Here is a 22416-nt window from a genome sequence, read left to right as displayed (position 1 = left end):
CTCCTACTTCAGCCTCCCAAGTAGCTGGGATTACAGGTGCCCACCATCACACCCAGCTAATTTCTGTATTATTAGTAGAGATGGGGTTTCACAATGTTAGCCAGGCTGGTCTCGAACTCCTGACCTCAAGTGATACGCCTGCCTCAGCCTCCCAAAGTGCTGGGATTATAGGTGTGAGCCACCACAGTGAGGACTTTGTAAGGAAACCATTTGGCTATAAAAACTAAGTCCAGGAGGCCAGGCGTAGTGGCTCAGGCCTGTAATCCCAGTACTTTGGGAGGCCGAGGCGGGCAGATCATGAGGTCAGGAAACCGTCCCAGTCTCTACTAAAAACACAAAAATTAGCCAGGCGTGGTGGCATGTGCCTATAGTCCCAGCTACCTCAGGAGGCTGAGGCAGGAGAATCGCTTAAACTTGGGAGGTGGAGGCTGCAGTGAGCCTATACTGCGCCACTGCACTCCAGCCTGGGTGACAGAGCGAGACTCTATCTCGGGGAAAAAAAAAAAAACAAAAAAAAAAAACTAGGCCCAGGAGTCAAAGACCGCTACTTGGGAGGCTGAAGTGGGAGGACTGGCTTAAGCCCAGGAGTTGGAGGCTGATATGAGCTGCGATTGTGCCATTGCACTCCAGCCTGAGTAACAGGGCAAGACCCTGGCTCAAAAAATAAAAAGTTACATATGCATGCATAGGCTCTCCATTCCAGCAATTCTACTGGTGGAATTTCTCCACCTGATATATTTCTACACATGCAGAGGGAAATATAAGGATTTTTATTATAGCCCCACTTGTAACAACAATTAGAGAAAACCTAAAATATCTGTCACTAAGGCCCTGTTGAGATAAAACAGGACTGATAGTCACAGGGGCGTCTAGGCAGATGGGATAGGGGTGGGGGACAGGCTTTTGCTACATAACTTTTAATATTTCTTTAATTTCGAATTTGGTGAAAATCTTCCAAAAATTAAATCTAAACGCTTGGGGAGAGAGGAGGGGAATCTGAACATACCTTTAATCTCCAGAAGGTGGTATCCATCCCTGCCCCAAGGTTGATAATTTGACAATGACATTCTGTCTTCCGTAGAAATGCCTTTATAAGCTGACTGACACCATGGACTCGAGCAAAGTATCCTGAGAGGGGTCACAGAAACAAGCTATCACCCAATGATGACAGAAATTATCCCTGCGAAGCCCACCCCAGCAGAAGAGCGAAACAGAAAGCATGTGCTCTTCTGCAGTGTCAGGTTATTCTGCAGACTCTGTAGGAGAAACGGCAGCTTTTTTTTTTTTTTTTTTTTTTTTTGGTTAAAGGCATCTGAACCATATTTCAAGAAGCAATTAACTACCTTTGAAAAAGTGTGCTGTAGTTTAATGTATGAAAAATAAGTGTTTTACATTGAAACGTCTGATCCAAATGGCACATGGAAATGTGCCTTTCATGGCTATAGTGAAAGCTACTCTGGACTCTGGTAAACCTGAAAATTGTGAGATCATATGAAAAAGAATACTATGGCTCAGGAAACTGAGCATATAAATGCTAACGCAAAGGAAGCTATATCTGTTATCCTGTTCCTTTCATCTCCACCCTGAATGGGTTAGGGTCTCTATACAAAAGTGGGGTCGCAAAGATCAGGAAATGGCTGCCTAATAAAATGACTTGCTACCAAAAATACAAAAATTAGCCAGGTGTGGTGGTACATGACTGTAATCCCAGCTTCTTGGGAGAATGAAGCACAAGAATTGCTTGAACTCAGGAGGCAGAGGTTTCAGTGGCCCAAGATTCCACCACTGTTAAGTTTTCAGGTGGAGGGTTGGGGAAAAGGTGATGGGAAATAAGGAAGAGAAGCCCACAAGGTCTGTGTTCTAAAGCTCTGCTGCTTGAAGCATATGCATGGCTGTTAACGGTATGTGACTATCTTAAGAACAAAATCTGATAGCATTTAGAAACTTTATTACAACTTGAGAGAGAAATTTCATGTCTGTTCAATCTAATAAATGATTTGGAATTGTACACTGTATAATTTTTCTAGATCATTTTTGTTGTATTTTACAGAGATATCACGCATGATGGATGGGACACTGAGGAAAAAATGTCCTCACCATTTGGGAGGTACTCTCCAATTTGGCTGCATTCTAAAGGTTCAAATCCAGGGTAGAAGAGAGGGGTGCTGCCAGGGCATGGGGTGGGGGTCTTCGCCTGTGCCGCATTTATTAGGAAATCTGCCTCAAGAGCAGGAGAAGGAATGCCAAACCTTCTAAGCCTAGGACTACTGCTGTCAGCACCTCTGAGCCCTCCCTCATCTGAGAATTACCAAGTCTCACAACACTTTCCCTCCCACCCACAGTGAGGAACGTCAACAAAGCTGTAAAAGACCCATGTCCTCTAGACTTACAACCCTTAAGCTATGAAAATAGGCAGAAATCTTCAATTTCCCTCCTTAGGGAAGATTCATAAACCCAGACAAGAGGCGTGAAAACTCAGATATGCTCAGCCTAAAATATACAAAAGCCTCTGGTATATCTCCTCATAGAAGAACCCAATTAAATCCACATAATTATTCCACATACCTAGATGAGCCATAGGCAAAATAGTGCCCTTTCTCCCTCAACCAAACAGAGGAAAAGTCTTGATGTAAATTCTAAGAGACTCTCCCCCTCATACCTGTACTATAAAGCAATTTCTCCATATTTATTTAATCAGCCTAGGCATACGTATGTGAAATATAAAGCTTTATGTATTTTTTTCATTGGGGAAAAAAAGTGATTCCTGATATGGACAGTTTACAGTGAAAGATACTTAAATAGGCTTCAAACATGAAAATGAAGCTCAGCATCACCTATAAATAGGAGAAGTATTTTTAAAATTATAATATCATGTTTCACATGGCAGATTAACAAGTTTTTTTCCAATTCATTAAATTTAATAAAATTTCAAAAATGATTATGATTTTAATGTGGAAGTAGATATTGTGGTTTTTTGGGGTTTTTTTTACTTTAAGTTCCGGAATACATGTGCAGAACGAGCAGGTTTGTTACGTGCCATGGTGGTTTGCTGCACCTATCAACCTGTCATCTGGGTTTTAAGCCCCACATGCATTAGGTATTTGACCCAATGCTCTTCCTCCCCTTGACCCGGGTGTGTCATGTTTCTCTCCCTGTGTCCATCTGTTCTCATGGTTCAACTCCCACTTATAAGTGAGAACATGCAGTGTTTGATTTTCTGTTCCTCTGTTAGTTTGCTGAGAATGATGGCTTCTGGCTTCAACCACGTCCCTGCAAAGGACATGAGCTCACTCTTTTTTATGGCTGTAAACAAGTTATAATACACTGTGTTGGTGAGGATGTGGGGAAATAAAAACTTTTGTGCATGGCTGGAAAGGGAGCACACTGTGACTCCCTTCAAGAATGAACCCCTGAAACCTTAGGCAGCTGAGGTGCTGATGAAGAGGGAGATGGTCACTTGCCTCTGTTGATTTCGGGGGCCTTCCTCTCTTTAGACAGTCTCACAAAGTGCTGGATGTAGGGGTCGTGCCAGTAGCCAATGCTTACTGCAAACCTGGAAGGGACGAAAAAGGAGGAAGGTGAGTAGAGATTGAGTAGGTTAAGCCAAAGTCCACTGCCAAGTTTCCGGGAACCAGGTCAAGGACCTCGAGGAAAACCAACCACCCACCTCAAAAGGCCAACTGCACATTTATGCCCCATTACACGTGTGAAGACTCAGCCATTCATCCATCTTTATGTTCACATTACACTGCCCAACACATTTCCCACAGTGGGCCCTCTCACTCCCTTCCCTCACATTGCTGATTCATTTCCCAGGACCCTACACAGCAAACAACCTCACTTCATGCTTCATACAGATGTGCAGCCATATATTCACTCCGCAAACTCACTGCCCAGAGCTAGTCAGTTAATTGCGCTAAATGAAAGGCCTGTGCCCAGAGGAAAAGAGACAGAAGTATCTGGCAAATGTCACCGATTAAGCTAAGTATTTCTCCTGACTCTGTATTAGGTGCCAATCATTCCATTCCTTTTAGCAAGGTCATAGTGGGGAAACCAGGAAGAAGTGAACAAAGCAAGCACAAACAAAACAATGTGGAAAATGCCACAGTAGCCTTAATTCTCTCTACCCAGTCTATACTACAAGGAGTTAAGGCTTTGTGTTTCAAGCCTGGGAGCTGAAACCCTGATAAGCACTGGAGGCTTTCTTGCAACCATGAGTGGAACCAACTTTAGGAGTGGAACCAATCCAGGTCATGAAAAGAACCTGGATCCCAAGGGCCATGCTCAGTGGGATGCAGGGGTCGTGCCAGTAGCCAATGCTACTGCAACATCTACTTTGTGAGACGATAAGTGTCTTTACCTTTTTAGCCACTTTGAGTCAGCCTTCTGCTACTTGCAGCCCAAAGCATCCGAACGATGCCCTGAGTAATAGCCCTATTTCTTCTTGTCTGCTAAGTAAGGCGAAATTTAGAGTATGGTATGTCATGTCTCTGAGTTTCCAGAAGCAGATAATATAGCTTTAAATCTACTACTAAGGCTTACCTCTGGTCTGACTACAATAAGAGCTGAATTCTGTACAATCTCTCTCATCCATAGACACCCACAAGGAAGCACATGTTCAGCTGTTCCATGCAGCAATTCACCACAGAAACATGCAAAATAGTCACTAATGGACACGATCTGTTATACAAGCTCATACTGTCCAAGGAAAACAGCATACCCACACAGTTATTTTTGGGTTTTTTTGTTTGACTTTTTTTGAGACTGAGTCTCACACTGTCGTCCAGGCTACAGTCCAGTAGCACGATCTTGGCTCACTGCAATCTCCACCTCCTGGGTTCAAGCAATTCTCCTGCCTTAGCCTCCTGAGTAGCTGGGACTACAGGCATGCACCACGATGTCCAGCTAATTTTTTTGTATTTTTAGTAGAGACCTGGTTTCACCATGTTGGCCAGGATGGTCTCAATCTCCTGACCTCATGATCTGCCTACCTTGGCCTCCCAAAGTGCTGGGATTACAGGCATGAGCCACCACACCCAGCCACCCATACAATTTTATAACAGTATACTTTAAAAAAAAAATGATTTTCAAACAATCATGACCCATTAATAAAATCAATTCATTTGCAAACCTGCATTACTTTTCAAAATGTCGAACAAAGTAAAACAATAGGATGCATTACATAAGGTAAAGGTTAAGACATTCGTGATACTTACTCCTGGCTTCAAGTCATTCTCCAAACTCCGCCTCCCAAGGTGCTGAGATTATAGGCATGAGTCATCGTGCCCAGCCTACTTTTGTTTTGTGTGTGTTGAGGGCATAAGTGCAATGAAAAATGTATTTTCTTACTGTGGTTGGCAGTTTGGGAAACGCTGTTTTCAAGGAAATTATATAGTGTCACCTAGTGGTAAAAGCCACATCTGCAGTTGAAACAAAAACCAGCAACCCACAGATGAGAATACTCATCCCAGTTTTAAGAATTAGAAGGGGCCCTGGAAATGATTTGGCCAACCCTAACATCAATGCAACAACAGCCAGTTACTGTTTGACTTCTTCCACAAGGAAGGCACTTGCCCAAAGCTGATCAAGTTGCCACCCTCTGGAAGCCATAACTTGTTGGACTTACAAAACTACTCTCTTGAATAATAAAGAGCAGGTTCTATCCTCCCACCTCCGGATTCTTCACACTATTCAAAAGGACTAGTTTAGTCAAGGAACATGTGGGTGTCTGCCAAGTGCTAGGCACTGGGGGTACAGTGGTAAACAAGGAGAGAAAGGAGAGAGGCAGATATGACAAGATGATGAGTAATGAAGGCTGTGACTCATGGAGAGGACGGTGACAGGGGAAAGGCTCTCTCAGAAGGTGATGTCCGTAGTGAGCCCTGGAGAATGGGAGAGTCAGGTGTCCAAGAGGCATTCCAGACAGGAGGAACGGCAGGGAGAAAGGCTCAGAGAACACACCAGAACGTCCAGTACAGACAGGAGGCATGGAGGCTGGAGGACAGTACGATACTGGAGAAGAGGCTGGAGGGAGAAGCAGGCTCAGGGCACAGGGGCTGGCGGGCATCTGGGACTGACCTCAGGAGCACCTGTCCACGGTCAGCAGTGCAGTGGAGAGTGGTGAGATGCAGACACACCAGCCTGCCACTCCCAGCAGCTCCCACCTCCTAGTGCCCCTCACACTTTCCTCCTCCCCCTCCTCAAACCCAGGTCACTGCAACAGGTTTCCATGCACACGAGGAAAAGGGACGTCACTGTCCAGCCCATCGGAGTGGCCAAGATGAAAAGATTTGCCAGCCAGTGTTGGGCAGTGGGGAGGAGAGTGCTGTCGGCACTGCTGATGGGAGTTCTGAAGGGAGACAAGCAGCAAGTTTCAGGATTTACAGGACATCAGCTGGAGAGTAACTGGACCAATTGCTGAGCAAATTAGCCACAAAACTATTATTTAAACTAACTTGGCTTTGGAGAGGGATAAGGAACAGGGCACTCAAGCTGCCAGAACCTTAAACTGGCACAATCGTACTGCAGGGCACTGTGATGACAAGTATAAAAGGCCTGAAACACATGCATACACAATGACCACACAATCCCATTTCTAGGACTTAACCTAAGAAAATCATTAAGAATGGGCACAAAGATTTCTCTGTAGGAACACTGAATGCAGTTATAATTTCAGGTGAAAAACTCGAATACAAATTTGATGTATAGGATGTTCCCAATTTTGTTAGATATATACACACAGAAGGCTGCCCAGAGCAGACACCAAAGTGTTAACAGCCCCATTATCTCTGTACCCTGCATGACAATGACACTATGCATCTAGTTCTGCCTGTCAATTTCCATTACGCGTATCTGCTCACAAAACCCAGAGTATATAACTTCTACTTGTATAATCTGATTTCATATTTAAAGCCCAGATTCAAAGAATCAAACATCTCAGATTTGGAAAGACCTCGTTTTCCCCATCTTTCAATACGCAAATGCTTTCAGTTTCCAAGACATTCACATGCCACCTGTTCAATTTACTGTGTCTTTTAATCACTCACTTTTTAAAAATACTTAGGTCTGAGGTGCCGCCTAATATTTTCTACTACCACAACACTAATAAATAGCTAACTATGAAAATGGTAAACGTATGTGTACCACCTAAAATCATCTCGCTATCCTCCCACAGAAAGACTGATCTGGTCCAACCACCTAAGGCTTCATTCAAGAAGCATTTACTGAGTCCTATCTCCATGAGGGTCAGCTGGGAACAATGGGGCCTTCTTCTGAAAGGTGTGAAATCCCCTCCAACAGGCATTTCCTCATCTGAGGCATCAAAGAATAAGAAGGGGCCTCCCTGCTGACCAAGTCTCTGAGGATCAAGCCTGGAGCCTCATTTACTGTACTTCTTTCATCGGCAGTCACCAAGTGCTTACTATGTGCCAGGCATTATTCCAAATGCTTGACAAAATATGAATACACACAAATAGGAACCTTCATAAGACCCTATAAGGCAGGCTCAGCTTTACAGATCAAGGTTCAGTCAGTTACATCAGCTGTGGAACTTAATTCTATTAACATAGGGAACTTATTCAAACTTAGCCACCTGGATTTAAATCTGCCCCCCATCTACATTTGTTGTTTACCTCATAACATTTGAGTTGCCTAAATAGTGTGTGTGTGTGTGTGTGTGTGTGTGTGTGTGTGTGTACATGTAAGGCATGTGTTGCTGAAAGATGAGGATACATTCTGAAAAATGTGCTGTTAGGTGGTTGTTACGTAAACATCATAGAGTGTACTTACACAAAGCTAGATGGTACAGCCCACTACACACCTAGGCTACAAGGTATAGCTCTTCCTCCTAGGCTACAAACCTCTACAGCACACTGTACTGAATAATGTATACAACTATAACACAGTGATAAATATCTAAACACGGCTAACTTAGAAAAGGTACCATATCTATGGATCACTTGAGGTCAGGAGTTCAAGATCAGCCTAGCCAACTCTACTAAAAATACAAAAATTAGCCAGGCATGGTGGTGGGTTCCTGGAATCCCAGCTATTCGGGAGGCTGAGGCACAAGAATTGCTTGAAACCAGGAAGAAGGTGTTGCAGTCAGCTGAGATCACATCACTGCACCCCAGGCTGGGTGAAAAGACCAAAACTATCTCAAAAAAAAAAAAAAAAAAAGTACCATGTCTAAACATAGTTAAACACAGAAAAGGTACAGTAAAAATACGGGATAAAAGATAAAAAATGGTCCCCTTCTACAGGGCACTTGCCATGAATGCAGCTTGCAAGGCTGGAAGTTGCTGTGGATGAGTGAGTGACTAGTGAGTGAATGTGAAGGCCTAGGACGTTGTTATACACTATTTTTATTTATTTATATATATATATTTTTGGAGCTGGAGTCTTGCTGTATCGCCCAGGCTGGAGTGCAGTGGCATGATCTTGGCTCATTGCAACCTCCACCTCCTGGGCTCATGTGATACTCCTGCGTCAGCCCCCAAGGAGCTGGGATTACAGGCGTGCACCACCATGCCCAGCTAATTTTTGTACTTTTAGTAAAGACAGGCTTTCTCCATGTTGGTCAGGCTGGTATCAAACTCCTGACCTCGTGATCCACCCGCCTCAGTCTCCAAAAGTGCTGGGATTACAGGCGTGAGCCATCGCCCCCAGTGGTATACACTAAAAGCTTTCAAAACAATGTACACTCAGGCTATGCTAAATGTTTACAATTTTTCTGTATCTAATTAGTTAACCTTAGCTTACTGTAATTTTTTAACTTATATTTAAATTTTTTCAACATTTAAACTCTTTTGTAATAACTTATCTACTGTGCAGAGTTTCCTGAAAAGATACTGCTTTCCTGATGAAAGGAAATAGACTCTTGAGAGACAGATATCCTTTCCTATTATTCTTTCTTTTTCTTCTTCCCTCCTGGAGCAAAGCTGCTCAAATGAACTAAGAATACCCTGCAGTTCTCTAGTAAAAACCTATCCTTACCCCTGCAAAATAAGCTGTGGAAGTGCTGACTCAATTTACAACCAAGTAACTCTGGAAGTCAACATTTTGAGCCATCAGACTGAAAGAATGCAATTTAGGCCAGGCGCAGTGGCTCACGCTTGTATTCCTAGCACTTTGAGAGGCCAAGGCAGGTGGACCACCAGAGATCAGGAGTTGAGACCAGCCTGTCCAACATGTCAAAACCCCATCTCTACTAAAAATACAAAAAATTAGCCAGGCGTGGTGTCGCACGCCTGTAATCCCAGCTACTCGGGAGGCTGAGGCAGGAGAATCACTTGAACCTGGGAGGCAGAGGTTGCAGTGATCCAAGATTGCGCCACTGTATTCCAGCCTGGGTGACAGAGCAAGACTCCATCTCAAAAAAAAAAAAAAAAAAAAAAGAAAAGAACGCAATTTAACAGGAAGTCAAGGAAGAAACACACATTGCAATGTTAAAGTGTAAATAAAAATTTAGTGTATAAGGCTTGGTATGGTAGCTCATGCCTAAAATCACAACACTTTGGGAGGACACCTTGGGAGGCTGAGGCGGGTAGATCACCCAAGGTCAGGAGTTGGAGACCAGCCCGGCCAACATGGCGAAACTGTCTCTCTACTAAAAATACAAAACTTAGCTGGGCATGGTGGTGCATCCCTGTAATCCCAGCTACTCAAGAGGCTGAGGCAGGAGAATCGCTTGAATCAGGAGGCGGAGGTTGTAGTGAGCCAAAATTGAGTCACTGCACTCCAGCCTGGGCAACAGAGCGAGACTGTCTCAAAAAACAAAAAAAAGAGTTTAGTATATAATACAAGTATTGCCTCAAATCAATGGGGAAATACAGACCATACAATAGCTGGTATGGGGACAAATGGCTAATGGTATAGGGTAAAATTAACACTGCAACCTTATAACACACTAATAAAACAATCCAACCATAAAACCAAAGCCAGAGGGCCAGGTGAGGTGGCTCACACCTGTAATCCCAGCACTTTGGGAGGCCGAGGCGGGTGGATCATGAGGTCAAGAGATCGAGACCATTCTGGTCAAAATGGTGAAACCCTGTCTCTAATAAAATTCAAAAAATTAGCGGGGCATGGTGGCATGTGCCTGCAATCCCAGCTACTCAGGAGGCTGAGGCAGAAGAATTGCCTGCTTGTGCTCGGTCTGTCCTGCCACCCTCTGAAGAAGGTACCTACTTCTCCTTTGCCTTCTGCCATGACTGTAAGTTTCCTGAGGCCTCCCAAGCAATGGGAACTGTGAGTCAATTAAACCTCTTTCCTTTATAAATTACCCAGTCAGGGATTTCTTCATAGTAATATGAGAACAAACTAATATAGCCATTAAGGAGAGAAAAAAGAATTCACTTCTGTCATTAAAAAATTAACCTTGTAAGAGAAAAAAATAATAAAAAGTACAAAAATGCTGATCACAACACTATTTTCAGAGCAAACCAGAGTCTTGTTCTGTCGCCAGGCTGGACTTCAGTAGCGCAATCTCAACTCACTGCAACCTCCAACTCCTGGGTTCAAGTGATTCTCCTGTCTCAGCCTCCCAATAAATTAGGATTACAGGCGCCCACCACCACACCCGGCTAAGCTTTGTATTTTTAGTAGAGGTGGGCTTTTGCCATGTTGGCCAGGATGGTTTCGATCTCCTGAACTCATGATCTCCCCACCTCGGCCTCTCAAAGTGCTGGGATTACAGGCATGAGCCACTGCACCCAGCCTTGTTTTCTTTTTGAGATGAGGTCTTACTTTGTGGCCCAGGCTGGAGTGCAGTGGTATAATTAGAGACGCTGTGGTTCACGCCTGTAATCCCAGCCCTTTGGGAGACTGAGGTAGGAGGATCACCTGAGGTTGGGAGTTTGAGACCAGCCTCACCAAGATGGAGAAATCCCGTCTCTACTAAAAATACAAAATTAGCTGGGCACGGTGGTACATGCCTGTAATCCCAGCCACTCAGGAAGCTGAGGCAGGAGAATTGCTTGAACCTGGGAGGCAGAGGTTGCGGTGAGCCAAGATCACGTCATTGCACTCCAGCCTGGGCAACAAGAATGAGACTCTGTTTCAAAAAAAAAAAAAAAAAAAAGGAAAAAGAAAGAAAGAAAGAAAAGAAAAGAAAAGAAAGCAAAAACCATAAAATTTCACTTTGTTGATAGACAAGTTTTACAGCTAATTTGTGTTTAACAGAATGTTCCAGGTCTGAAGTGGCATGCCTTCTCTGGGGATGGAAAGCAGCACCTGCCTTGAAAATATTTCAGATCACAATCTCAACCTTACTCTCTGGGGCATAGCTAAGATGATGCGATCTGGGTGCCGGAAAGGCCCTGGGCTAAGCCCTACGGAAAAAATTAGCTTTGTGGAGAGACTCATGACCTGCTAAACAAGGGAACATTTTTCCATGCAGTTGAAAATGAGATTAAGTTCTATGATTTTTCACAATGAAATGTCATTTTGCAATGATATTTCAGCCTTATAAGCACTGGTAAGCTTTCTAGAACATAGATCACTAAAAGTCAGTAAAACAGAAAACCAGAATTTTAAGAATTCATCAGTAAATACAATCTTGAACGTGTGTGCTCAGTTCCTGTCACTGTGGCCAGCTGACAAATACTTATTTGTCCACGTGGCATAAAGTAGGCATGGTGTGTACTCAGTATTGTGTCTATTCCAGTGGCAGAGATGAACACTGGGCACTTTCTAAATTACAACTGGGCTGACGACCACCAACAAGACGCACAGGGTGTTATGGGAACATGCAAGAGAAGCTAGATCTTGTCTGTGGATGTCAAGAGGCCTCTTGGAGTGAGCCACATCTGAGCTAAGCTGAAAACTCTGGAGTCATCTTGGGCCCATCAGTCTCGCCCCATATCCCCTCTGCCAGAACATTCTATCAGCTCTTCCTTCAAAATGCAGCCAGAATCTGATGCATTCTCAGCACCTCCATCACCACTATTCTGATCCGAGCACCAGCCTGTCTTGCAGGGAATACCCCCACAGCCAACTAACTGATCCTGCCTCCGTCTTTACCCCTGCAGTCTGCTCCTAACAGAAGATGAAGCGACGCTGTTAAAACCCAAGCCCCGCCACCTTGCTCTTCAGTTCCAAATGCTCCAACAGATCCCATCCCACTACGAGGAAAAGTCAGGTCCTTACAAGAGCCTCCCCTGCATGGCCTGCAACATCTGCCCCCGCCTCCTGCGCCCATGGTCTCCCAAATCCATCCTGCACTCTTCCCCATCACTCACCCTGGTCTTGTTGCTCCTGGAACAGGTCAGGCCAGCTCCTGCCTTAGGGCCTTTCTACTCTCCTATTCTCTCTGCTGGGCACTGCTTCCCCAGATACCCACAGGGCTCAGTCCCTGCCCCTGCAAGTCTTTCCTCTGCACTGATCTCACTGAGGACTTTCCTGGCCACCCCATCTCAGATGACAGCTCCTTCCAACACACCCACTGCATCTCCCACTGTCTCACATGCAACAGATGGTGCTGATTTGTTTCCTGACTATTCCCCGCCCAGCCTCGCTCCAGGAACCAATGCTGGAGCTGCATTCTGTGTTTGGCTCACTTCTGCGTTGGCAGGGTCTAGAACAGGACCTCCATAAACGAAGCAGGCGCTCAACAAAGAATGTGGAGTGAATGCACTAACCTAGGAGATGATGTGGAACTAATCAGGCAAGGGAGGGAAGGAAGCGTTCCAGGCAAAGGGAACGGCATGCTCCAGGGCCCCAAGGATGGAAGAAACAGGGCACATTAGATGAACTGAGAGGAGTGCAGAGGGCGGGGGGGAAATGTGGTATGAAATCAGGCTGGGGAAGTAGACAGAGCAGGATGGGCCCTGTAGACCCCGTAAGAAATGTTGGTCTTTTTCTAACGTTAACAAGAGGCCATTAAGGTAGGGAGTGACACAATCAAATGAGTCTTTCACAAACCTCTGGCTTCAGTGTAAGACGCAGATTTGAGGGCGGTAAGAGAGATTGGGGGACCCATTTGGGAGACTAGTACCATAGCTGAGATCACAGACAGCAGAAACAGAGGTTGCAGAAGGTTGATTCCTTTTCTTACTTAGCCAAGTAATTCCCTTATCCCCTAAGCACTTAGCAGATAAAGTTAACAGGTCTGGGTGACTGACTGCACAAGAGGGAAAGTAAAAGGGCAGTTCCAAGGTGATGCCAATATTTTTCTTTTTTTGAGATGGAATCTCGCTCCACTGCCCAGGCTGGAGTGCAGTGGCGCGATCCTAGCTCACCGCAACCTCCACCCCCCGCCCCCGCCGCCCGGTTCAAGCAATTCTCCTGCCTCAGCCTCCCAAGTAGCTGGGATCGCAGGTACACACCACCACACTCAGATTATTTTTGTATTTTTAGTAGAGATGGGTTTCACCATGTTGGCCAGGCTGGTCTTGAGCTCCTGACTTCAGGTGATCTGCTCAGCTTGGCCTCCCAAAATGCTCTGATTATAGGCATGAGCCACTGCACCTGGCCTTAACTTGTAAACTGAATGAATCATGGCACCATTCACTGAGCTGCAGATTGAGGATAGCAGGCAGAACACAAGGCACTGATATTAAGCAGTTTTGGAAATAGTGAACTGGAGACAATACTGAGATATCCAAGTGGAGACGTCTGCCTGGCAGCCAGGTATCAGGCTAGAGTGAGCAGATCATGAAAAGGTACAGTATGCATGTCATGGAACAAATGCTGACCCTGTAGCTGACAGGGAATCGAAAGGTTTTTAGGTGAGTGATTGAATAAGATTTGCGATTCTGACAATCACCCTGGCCAGCAGGTAAGAACGCACTGCAACAGATCAGGTGAGTGAGGGGAGCCCAAGAAGGGACTATGGTCGTGGAAAAGTAAGCAACATGTCCCTTTTGTCGCTGACCCTTCTCCCACATAGCTGCTTGGAATTTTTCTAAAACACAAACAAAGATCATATCAGTTCCCCACTTAAAATCCCTTAAGAGAAAACCCATACTCCTTGGGACCCTTCATGATTCATGCCCGTGCAGCTTTCTAAATTCTCACCTGCTACCCACTCCCTACTCTCTGTCAAGTTCGCCTAATACACCAGTCTACTCCAGTCTCCATGTTTCTGCTCCTGCTACTGTCTTCTGCCTGGGAAACTCCAGTTTCTGGTTTATCTCTTTTTTGTTTTTTTGAGACAGGGTCTCATTTTGTCACGCATGCTGCAGTGCAGTAGCGCAACATCAGCTCACTGCAGCCTCGACCTCCCGGACTCAAGTGACCTCCCACATCAGCCCCAAACCAGCTGGGACTACAGGCACACGCCGTGACGTCCAGTTAATTACTTTTTTTGTAAAGAGGAGGTTTTCCCATCTTGCCCAGGCTGGTCTTGAACTCCTGAGCTCAAGTGATCTGCCCGCCTTGGCTTCTCAAAGCGCTAGGACTGCCAGTTTATCTCTTTAACACCTCCTCCACTGAGGAAAAGAGTAAAGCAGCAGTGACCTTGAGGAGCTGGCCTGGTGCTATAGGCCAGGCTCTTGGAAGCTGGCTGGCACCCACAGGAAGGCCATGTTGTTCTCCTGTTGGACATCACGCAGACCACACGCACGAGGGCACTCTGCAGCACTGATGACAGGAGACTAAATGAGACCACCTCGTCATTTGTCTAAGCAGAGAAAAAAACAAGGTCACCGTGTCACTCGTGGAATACCAGACATCTCTTTCTCCCAGCTGATACAAGTGACTGTGGCTTCTTTACATGTTACAGCTTTAGCCTTACTCCAGCCAAATCTTCTAGAAAAGATTCAGCTACTGGTTGATAGAATTTTCCCACCTCCTTTCTGTACTCAATACAGAGAAAATCCCTTGACCTTCCCCCAAATCACCCAGCCAAAGCACAGATCCTAAAGGTCTAATATCCTCTTGGTGATGTGCCCCACAGTTCCTCATGGTGTGACTTTTCCCTCCTTGCGTAAGTAATAACTGCAGACCAGGCGTTCAAGAAAGTGCGTGCCCTGGTCATAGGTTCCATGTGGATGCTGAAGTCACCTACGGTGAAATCATAAACTGAGGTAGAGGATACTCTGGGCCAGGCACCCCAATTTTCCATGAATGAGGTGAATGATCAGGAGAAAGTGAACAACAGCAACTTGCTTAACTACAGAGTGTATCTGGTGGTCTTTACTGGAGGACATCCACAACTGTAACAGTAAAAAAGAATGGTTAAGTTTCTTGGGGGAAGACGGGGAACGGTGGCTCATGCCAATAATCCCAGGGCTTTGGGAGGCTGAGGCAGGTGGATCACCTGGGGTCAGGAGTTCAAGACCAGCCTGGCCAACATGGTGAAACCCTGTCTCTACTAAAAATACAAAAATTAGCTGGGTGTGGTGGCAGGTGCCTGTAGTCCCAGCTACTTGGGAGGCTGAGGCAGGGGAACTGCTTGAACCCGGGAGATGGAGGTTGCAGTGAGCCGAGATTGCCCGGCCTGGGTGACAAGAGCAAAACTCCCTCTCAAAACAAAACAAAAAGAGTTTCTTGGGGGAGGTTAAGAGAGTCTCATTCGAAGGGCTCCCATTTTCTATGTTGAGCAACAGCTGACATTATCTTGAGACTAAAGAAGGGGTGGAGTAAATCAGAAGTCTGAAGAAAGTCAAAAATGTCTCAATTAAGTATCCAGAGAAATCGAGAGTGAGTTGATCTGAGAAAAAAACTAGGATAGTCAGGTTCTGTTAAGGGCACAGGTGAGGTTGGCCGACATGAATTCATAGTGGCACCAAGCCACCCTACTGTGTAATTTCTAGCACCTGTATTCAAGGCAAAAATGGATAGTTTGGTTAAACCAGCATTTTGGGTCTACTAAGACCAAAGGGTAAGGAAGATAAACACATTGTCAACAGAATTACTAAGGGATGAAGGATGAACTCTAAGTAATCCATTGGGAGATAACAGCAGGGGGATTACCTAAAAGATACAGAAAACCACTGAGGTGCTAAGAAGCAATGGGCACAGCATGGGAAATAGAAATAACTGGCCAAGCAACTTGGAAAGCGGGGTCGGGGATAAAGAGTGTTGCGCTCTCATCTGTGAGGCAGTGCAGCATCAGGATAAAAACACAGAGTATCACAGCGGGAATGGGTGACAGAACCCGATGGGAAGAGGTGATCACTGCAGACCAGGTGTTCAAGAAAGTGAGTTCCCTGGTCATAGGCTCCATGTGGATGCTGAGGTCACCTAAGCTGAAGTCATGAACTGAGATAGAGAACACTCTGAGCCAGGCACCCCAGTCTTCCATGAATGAGGTGAATGATCAAGAGAAAGTAAACAACAGCAGTCAGGAGGGCTCCAGCTGGGTGGGAAGGATCTCCATGAAATGAGATGGGGGGACACACAGCTCAAGCCCCTGATCCTGAGATACACAGGGGACAAGAAGGAGGAGCCACGGGAGAGGGCTTCAAGAACGGGATATCCCTGGGGAAGGGTCAGGGTGAAGGCAAAGGGAGGGAGAGAGGGAATGGCTAAGGAGAGGCTAACAGAATAGAAGCAAATGTTGACTATCAGGTGGTAACTGTAGTGGACACAGTGAGGGGCTGGTGAGACGGATGGGTCACAGGTAAACAAAAGAGGGGAGAAAAAAACACTGGGGCACAGCGTAATGGACATCACAAGGAGAGCGGAGAAGGGAGGGAGAGTGAGGTACCATGAGAAGTGCTCAACTGATACCTATTGAGGCAAATGGATTTAGTGTAAACCTAATATATCCAACTGGGAAACTTCTAATTGATACCACAAGTCCAGGATCATAATGACGACAACGATTTGATGACAATGAGGGATGGTGATGACAGTAACTACCAACTCTGAACACCTCCGGTATGCCAAGCACTGCTGGAAGCACTCCACATTTCACCTGCAGAGCAACTCTCTGAGACAGATCACATCCTCCCTATCTCCAGAAGGACTCTGTACAAAAGGAGGAAGCAAACTAAACAGAAGTAAAAGAATTACAGGTGCCGCAGAACGCTGACTGGCTTTTTATTTTATTTTATAGCTATAACTCACTCAGGGCAGCAGGAACCACCCTGATTCATAGCTACTGCACATTCAGCAACTTTAACCAAACGATATTCAGCCTGGAGGGGAATCAAAACTAGCAATAATAATTTACTGAGGGTTTTACTTTGTTCCAGGTCCTCTGCATCAATAATCTCATTTAATCCTGATACCCAAAAAGAAGGTTACCTTTATAATCACTGCTTAAAAATGAAAAGACTAGGCTGGGCATGGTGGTTCATGCCTGTAATCCCAGCATTTTGGGAGGCTGAGGCAGGTGGATCACCTGAGATCAGGCATTCGAGACCAGCCTGACCAACATGGTGAAACCCTGTCTCTACTAAAAATACAAAAATTACCTGGGCATAGTGGCACACGCCTGCAATCCCAGCTACTCAGGAGGCTGAGGCAGGAGAATCACTTGAACCCGGGAGGTGGAAGGTAAAGTGAGCCAAGATAGCTGTGGCCAATAGCAACTGAAAGCTGGAGATGTAAAAAAGCTGAGTGTAATCCACTCAAATTCACAAGTTTCACCAGGGACTGCCTCTAAGACTTTAATACTTGTGTATTTATTTAATCAATCACCACCTACACAGACTACATGCCAAACACTGCTCCAACTACTCTACTAATATTAAATATCATTTTTGTCCACACCCACCTACGATGCATTATTACGCCCCCCATTTTACAGATCAGGAAACTGAGCCACAGAAAGATTAAGTAATTTCCCCAACTTTATACCGCCAATAAGTGGCAAAACTCAGTTTGACAGAGTCTAGCTCCAGAATCCATGCTCTGAATGGCTGTGGTTAGTCCCCAAGAACCTATAAAAAGTGCAAGGTTTAATCCAACACACTGGTTTTCCCCACTCCACAATCACTACATGGCCTCAGCCTCCTTCTCCCAACTTAAAAGCATTCTTTGCCTTCTTCAACAGTTCACATTCCTCTGAACAGCCTTTTTATCTTCTCCTCCCCCCCACTTTTTTTTTTTTGAGACGTAGTTTTGCACTGTCGCCAGGCTGGAATAGAATGGTGAGATCTCGGCTCACTGCAACCTTTGCCTCCCGAGTTCAAAAGATTCTCCTGCCTCAGCCTCCTGAGTAGGTAGGATAACAGACGCCTGCCACCACACCCAGCTAATTTTTGTGTTTTTACTAGAGACAGGGTTTCATCATGTTGGCCAAGCTGGTCTCGAACTCCTGACCTCGTGATCTACCCATCCCGGCCTCCCAAAGTGCTGGGATTACATGCCTGAGCCACCGTGCCCAGCCTCTTCTCACCTTAAACATCACTGACCAAATTACAAACTCTAATGGCACTGCTGCATTTGTCAGCACTCAATACAAAAAATCATAATTATGTATTTCATAGGTAATCATTCGCGTCCTGTCTCTCTTTTCCAATTAAGCTGTGACTTCCAGTATGTCTGACACCATGTCCGTCTTGTTCTTGGTGTATTCCCACCACGGAATTCCTACTAACCAGCCCAAAGTAAAGGCCTGGCACAAAGTAAGGTCTCAATAATTTTTGCTGAATGAAAGAATAATGGGGGACACTCAATCCTCATGTTTTCTCTTTCTGTGACACACACCTCTGCTGGCTGTGCCCCCATCCCCACCACCACACCCTTAACAGTGGAGACTCAGTGTGGTACTGGCTCTGCAAACAGGTATTGCCTGGCTCTGGGCGGATTATTTCCCGTCGTTGTCCTGAGTTTCAGGTGCACAACAGGGGTCATACCAACTCCCTATAGAATGCAACCTACAAAAGAGAGAGCCTGCACCTCTCATCCTCGTAACCCATCGAGAGGAGCTATTATTTGCCTCACGTTTGCCTTTCCAGCAGCGTTGAGCTCCAAGAAGGCCAAGACCCCGTCTGCCTGGTTCAGGGGCCTGTTCCCATCCACGGTACCCAGGCTTGCCCCCTGCCTGGCTCACAGCAAATGCTCAGAAAGGATTCGCTAACTAAACGAAACCCTGCTCTGCGCACTTCACAGGTGGGACGAGAGGATCGCGCGAGGCAGGGGCAGCATCCCTGCCGGCCTCTGAGCGTGCTCCTCAGAGGCAGTCCCGCCTCCCACCTACGCCCGAGCCCCCGATGCAGGCCCCGAACCCCGTCCCCCGACAGGTACCTCTTGCACAGGGAAGCATCTTCGCAGGTGCCGCGCACACCCTCGTCGTCCGCGTCGCAGCTCGAGGTGGAAGAGCAGGAGGTGAAGGACGACTCCCTCTGCCTAGTGGCCATGGGCGTGGAGGTTCCGGGATGCTGTGTCCGCCAGGGACATGGAAGCGGGATCGACAGGCGGCGGGAGACGGCGCGAGCCAGGAGGGGAAAGCAGCAGGCGAGAAGACGAATCCACCTGGCTCAGCTGGCGCGGCTCAGTGACGCCGCCCACGTCGGCTGCCCCAGCAACCTCTCCGCTTATTGGCTTCTCTGCGGAGTCGCTCGCTGGGCAATTATCCCGCCCTCTCAGCCTACGAAGTTGCTCATTGGATAATTATTTTGGCACCGCCCACATAAACCGGAAATTTGGCTATAGGAAAAAGAAACTAAACAGCAGAAGCCGAGTACCGCAATGCTTTCTGGGAAGTGTAGTCTTAGGTACCTAGGTTTCTTCTTGCGGGCCAAGAAATCTTAAAGCTATAATTAACTCAGGCCGGAAAAGCTAACAGAATCCTCAGCGTTCGGGCAAAGGGCAGAGAATCCAGCCAGAAGCAACAAGTGTAAGTTGTTACGTTCAGTCCGGGCTTAGTGTCATTATTCAGTTTTACAAAACTTTGTTGCGTGCTGACTCTGCCAGCGACTGTGCTGAGGGCTTTGCACATAAAATTGCTTTTGAAATGTAGTGAAGGGGCTGGACACGGAGGCTCAGGCCTGTAATCCCAGCATTGTAGGAGGCCGAGGTGGGCGGATCACCTGAGATCAGGAGTTCGAGTCCAGCCTGGCCAACACGGTGAACCCCGTCCGCCCCCCGCCACCCCACTAAAAATACAAAAATTAGCTGAGCGTAGTGGCGGGTGCCTGTAGTCCTGGCTACTCAGGAGGCTGAGGCAGGAGAACCGCTTGAACCCGGGAACCGAAGGTTGCAGCGAACTGAAATCGCGCCACTGCACTCCAATCTGGGTGACAGAGCAAGACTCCATCTCAAAAAAAAGAAAAAGAAAGAAAAAGAAAAGAAAAGTGGTGAGAGAAGTAGTATGCGGAAAAGTAATTCAACTGGAAGCCATGTGGCAGTGATAATAAATGAACTAGCGCTACCAGGCAGCAGCATCAATGGCTGAATCTCAGAAACACGACGTTCAGTGAAAGAAGGATGTCTAACAATACTTTTGTAAAGTTCAAACCAAGTAAAACTAACGTTGTTCAGAGAAAAATACATATATCGTAAAAATACTGTACAGAAAAGCCGAGGCATGAGAAAAAAAAAAGAATCAGGATATTCTGTAGGGAGCTGGGAGTGTAGCATAGTGAGAGAGGAGGGAGAGGCAGGGAAGAAGCACCTAGACACATCCTCCGTTTCCCAGGTGGGAGTGGCTTCACATGTGTCTGTTTCATTATGATCATATTCAAGATGTTCTGGATTTATTTTGTAATAACTTCAGTACAAAATATATGTTATATAGTCAAGATGTACTGGGGAAGTCGCCTGGTTTCTTGCTGGTCATGAAACTGTATAGCTGTAATTAACTCAGGGCGGAATAGCCAGCAGAATCCTCAGCACTCCGGCAATGGGCAGAGAATCTAGCCAGAAGCAAGAAGTGTAACTTGTATATGTATAATATATGTTTAATATACATTATAAATAATGTGTTTGTATATTCCATTTTGTTATCTGTCAGTTGTTGGAAGCAGGGAACATATGTACTTTAAGAACTTTGAATTGCACTCATTTTTTTAAAAGGAAAATAAACAACAGAAACCCAGAATAGACACCTTGGGGTGACGTCAAATATCAAATGCGAGCTCAGTGTTCAGTGGAGGCACAAGATCTCACTGGTAGCCACAGCAGAAATAACAGGAGAATGGCTAAGGGTAGAGAGCTTTGCTAGGGGAACTGCTGATGGGATGAAATACATCATTTTCTTGGAATGGTCATTTGCCAAAAAGACAAACTATTGCACAAGCGTCATCTCCCAGCTTGGCAGTATCCGCATTCGATGGGTGTTAGTGGATAGTAGGTGTTAACAGCAAGTATGACGTGGTGTTAATCCCATAGGTCGGCACAGTGAGACTGAGGGCAATTGCAAGAAGGTGGTGGCAGATGGGTCCACAAACTTTTGTTGTTGGATAAGCCTTTCATTCAAAATAGCTGGTCAGTTTTTCACTTGGGGTCATCCCAAAATCTCCTTCCAGCTGACCTCCAGGGCCAGCTCATTCCATGTAAGTTCCTGGTTGAGGGTCTGAAAGTTTATGACAGAGTGGGCTAGCTCAGCCATCTCAGGCTAAATGACACCTTAATGCACGAGACACTGCTGAGGTAGTCTTTGAGCCATATCCCAGCCAGAGAAGGTTCACTGCCCACTAGACTGCATCATTTGACAAAGTCAAGAGAAGAGTCGTGGAAGTGTAAAAGCTCTTTGGACATTAATATTGTGGGCCCAAAGCTGGGCATTCACCATGGAACTTCTCCCCAGAAGGCTACAATGGACAACTGTTGCTTTGGCTCTCCAGTAGCTCTTTCTTCTGTAAGAAATAGCTAGAGCGTCCAGGTGTGAATCCCAGCACTTTGGGAGGCCGAGGTGGGCAGATTACCTGAGGTCAGGAGTTTGAGACCAGCCTGGCCAACATGGTGAAACCCCTATCTCTACTAAAAATACAAAACTTAGCCGGGCATCCTGGCGGGCTCTGTAATCCCAGCTACTTGGGAGGCTGAAGTGGGAGAATCACTTGAACCCGTGAGGTGGAGGTTGCAGTGAGCTGAGATTGCACCATTGCCTTCCAGCCTGGGAGACAAGAGCAAAACTCCTTCTCAAAACAAAACAAAACAAAACAAAAATAGCTAAAGCTTCTTATGGAGAACTAAGCGTCCCTCCTTTCAGTCCACGTGAATCAAGAGAGGCTTCTTGCCTGACACCAGGGGTGGAAACTTACCAAGATTTGGCCAATTGGCACACAAAATCGCCTTGCCACCTTTTGGAGGATGGTGGGGTTGGGGGAAGTGCTAAGGAGATTGCTCCAATCAGAATGAATCCCAGGAGTTGAATGGAAGTTGCTCAGTTTATTAGAAGAGCTCTGTTCTTTGCCACACTTGAACTTGGGAGGGGCCATCAGGTGTGGCCTGTGTCCCTACCAGGTGGACTCTGAGGCTCCCACCTGGGGGCAGTAGCAACACAACATCCTAACCGGTGGGCGCCTGATTTCCATTCATCGATGTTCCAGTTAGAACTTTTCAGTTACTATGTCTAGC

The 22416-nt window shown here is 46.0% G+C and overlaps 1 protein-coding gene across 4 annotated transcripts in view; it reads right to left on the bottom strand.

Annotated features, from left to right (window-relative positions):
- LCMT1 (leucine carboxyl methyltransferase 1) overlaps window positions 1–19432 on the bottom strand; it is a 67000-nt gene extending 47568 nt beyond the window's left edge. For 2 of the 4 annotated variants that reach the window (XM_032242995.1, XM_032242996.1), the window contains exons 1-3: window positions 19141–19432; window positions 3462–3553; window positions 1007–1128 (exon numbers count right to left, since the gene is read on the bottom strand). In XM_032242995.1, coding sequence (XP_032098886.1) covers window positions 1007–1128; window positions 3462–3553; window positions 19141–19253 — 327 coding nt within the window. In that variant the 5' untranslated portion in view covers window positions 19254–19432. The remainder of the gene's footprint in view (window positions 1–1006; window positions 1129–3461; window positions 3554–19140) is intronic. The other 2 variants (XM_032242994.1, XM_032242998.1) reach the window with 2 other exon arrangements.
- Between the last annotated feature and the right edge of the window lie 2984 nt (window positions 19433–22416).

This window comes from Sapajus apella, unplaced genomic scaffold (genome assembly GCF_009761245.1).
Source record: "Sapajus apella isolate SASKATOON/1434 unplaced genomic scaffold, GSC_monkey_1.0 scaffold51, whole genome shotgun sequence".
In the NCBI taxonomy this organism is placed as follows: Eukaryota; Metazoa; Chordata; class Mammalia; order Primates; family Cebidae; genus Sapajus; species Sapajus apella.
The sequence above is the reverse complement of the archived record's forward strand: the minus strand, read 5'-3'. Positions and strand labels throughout refer to the sequence as shown.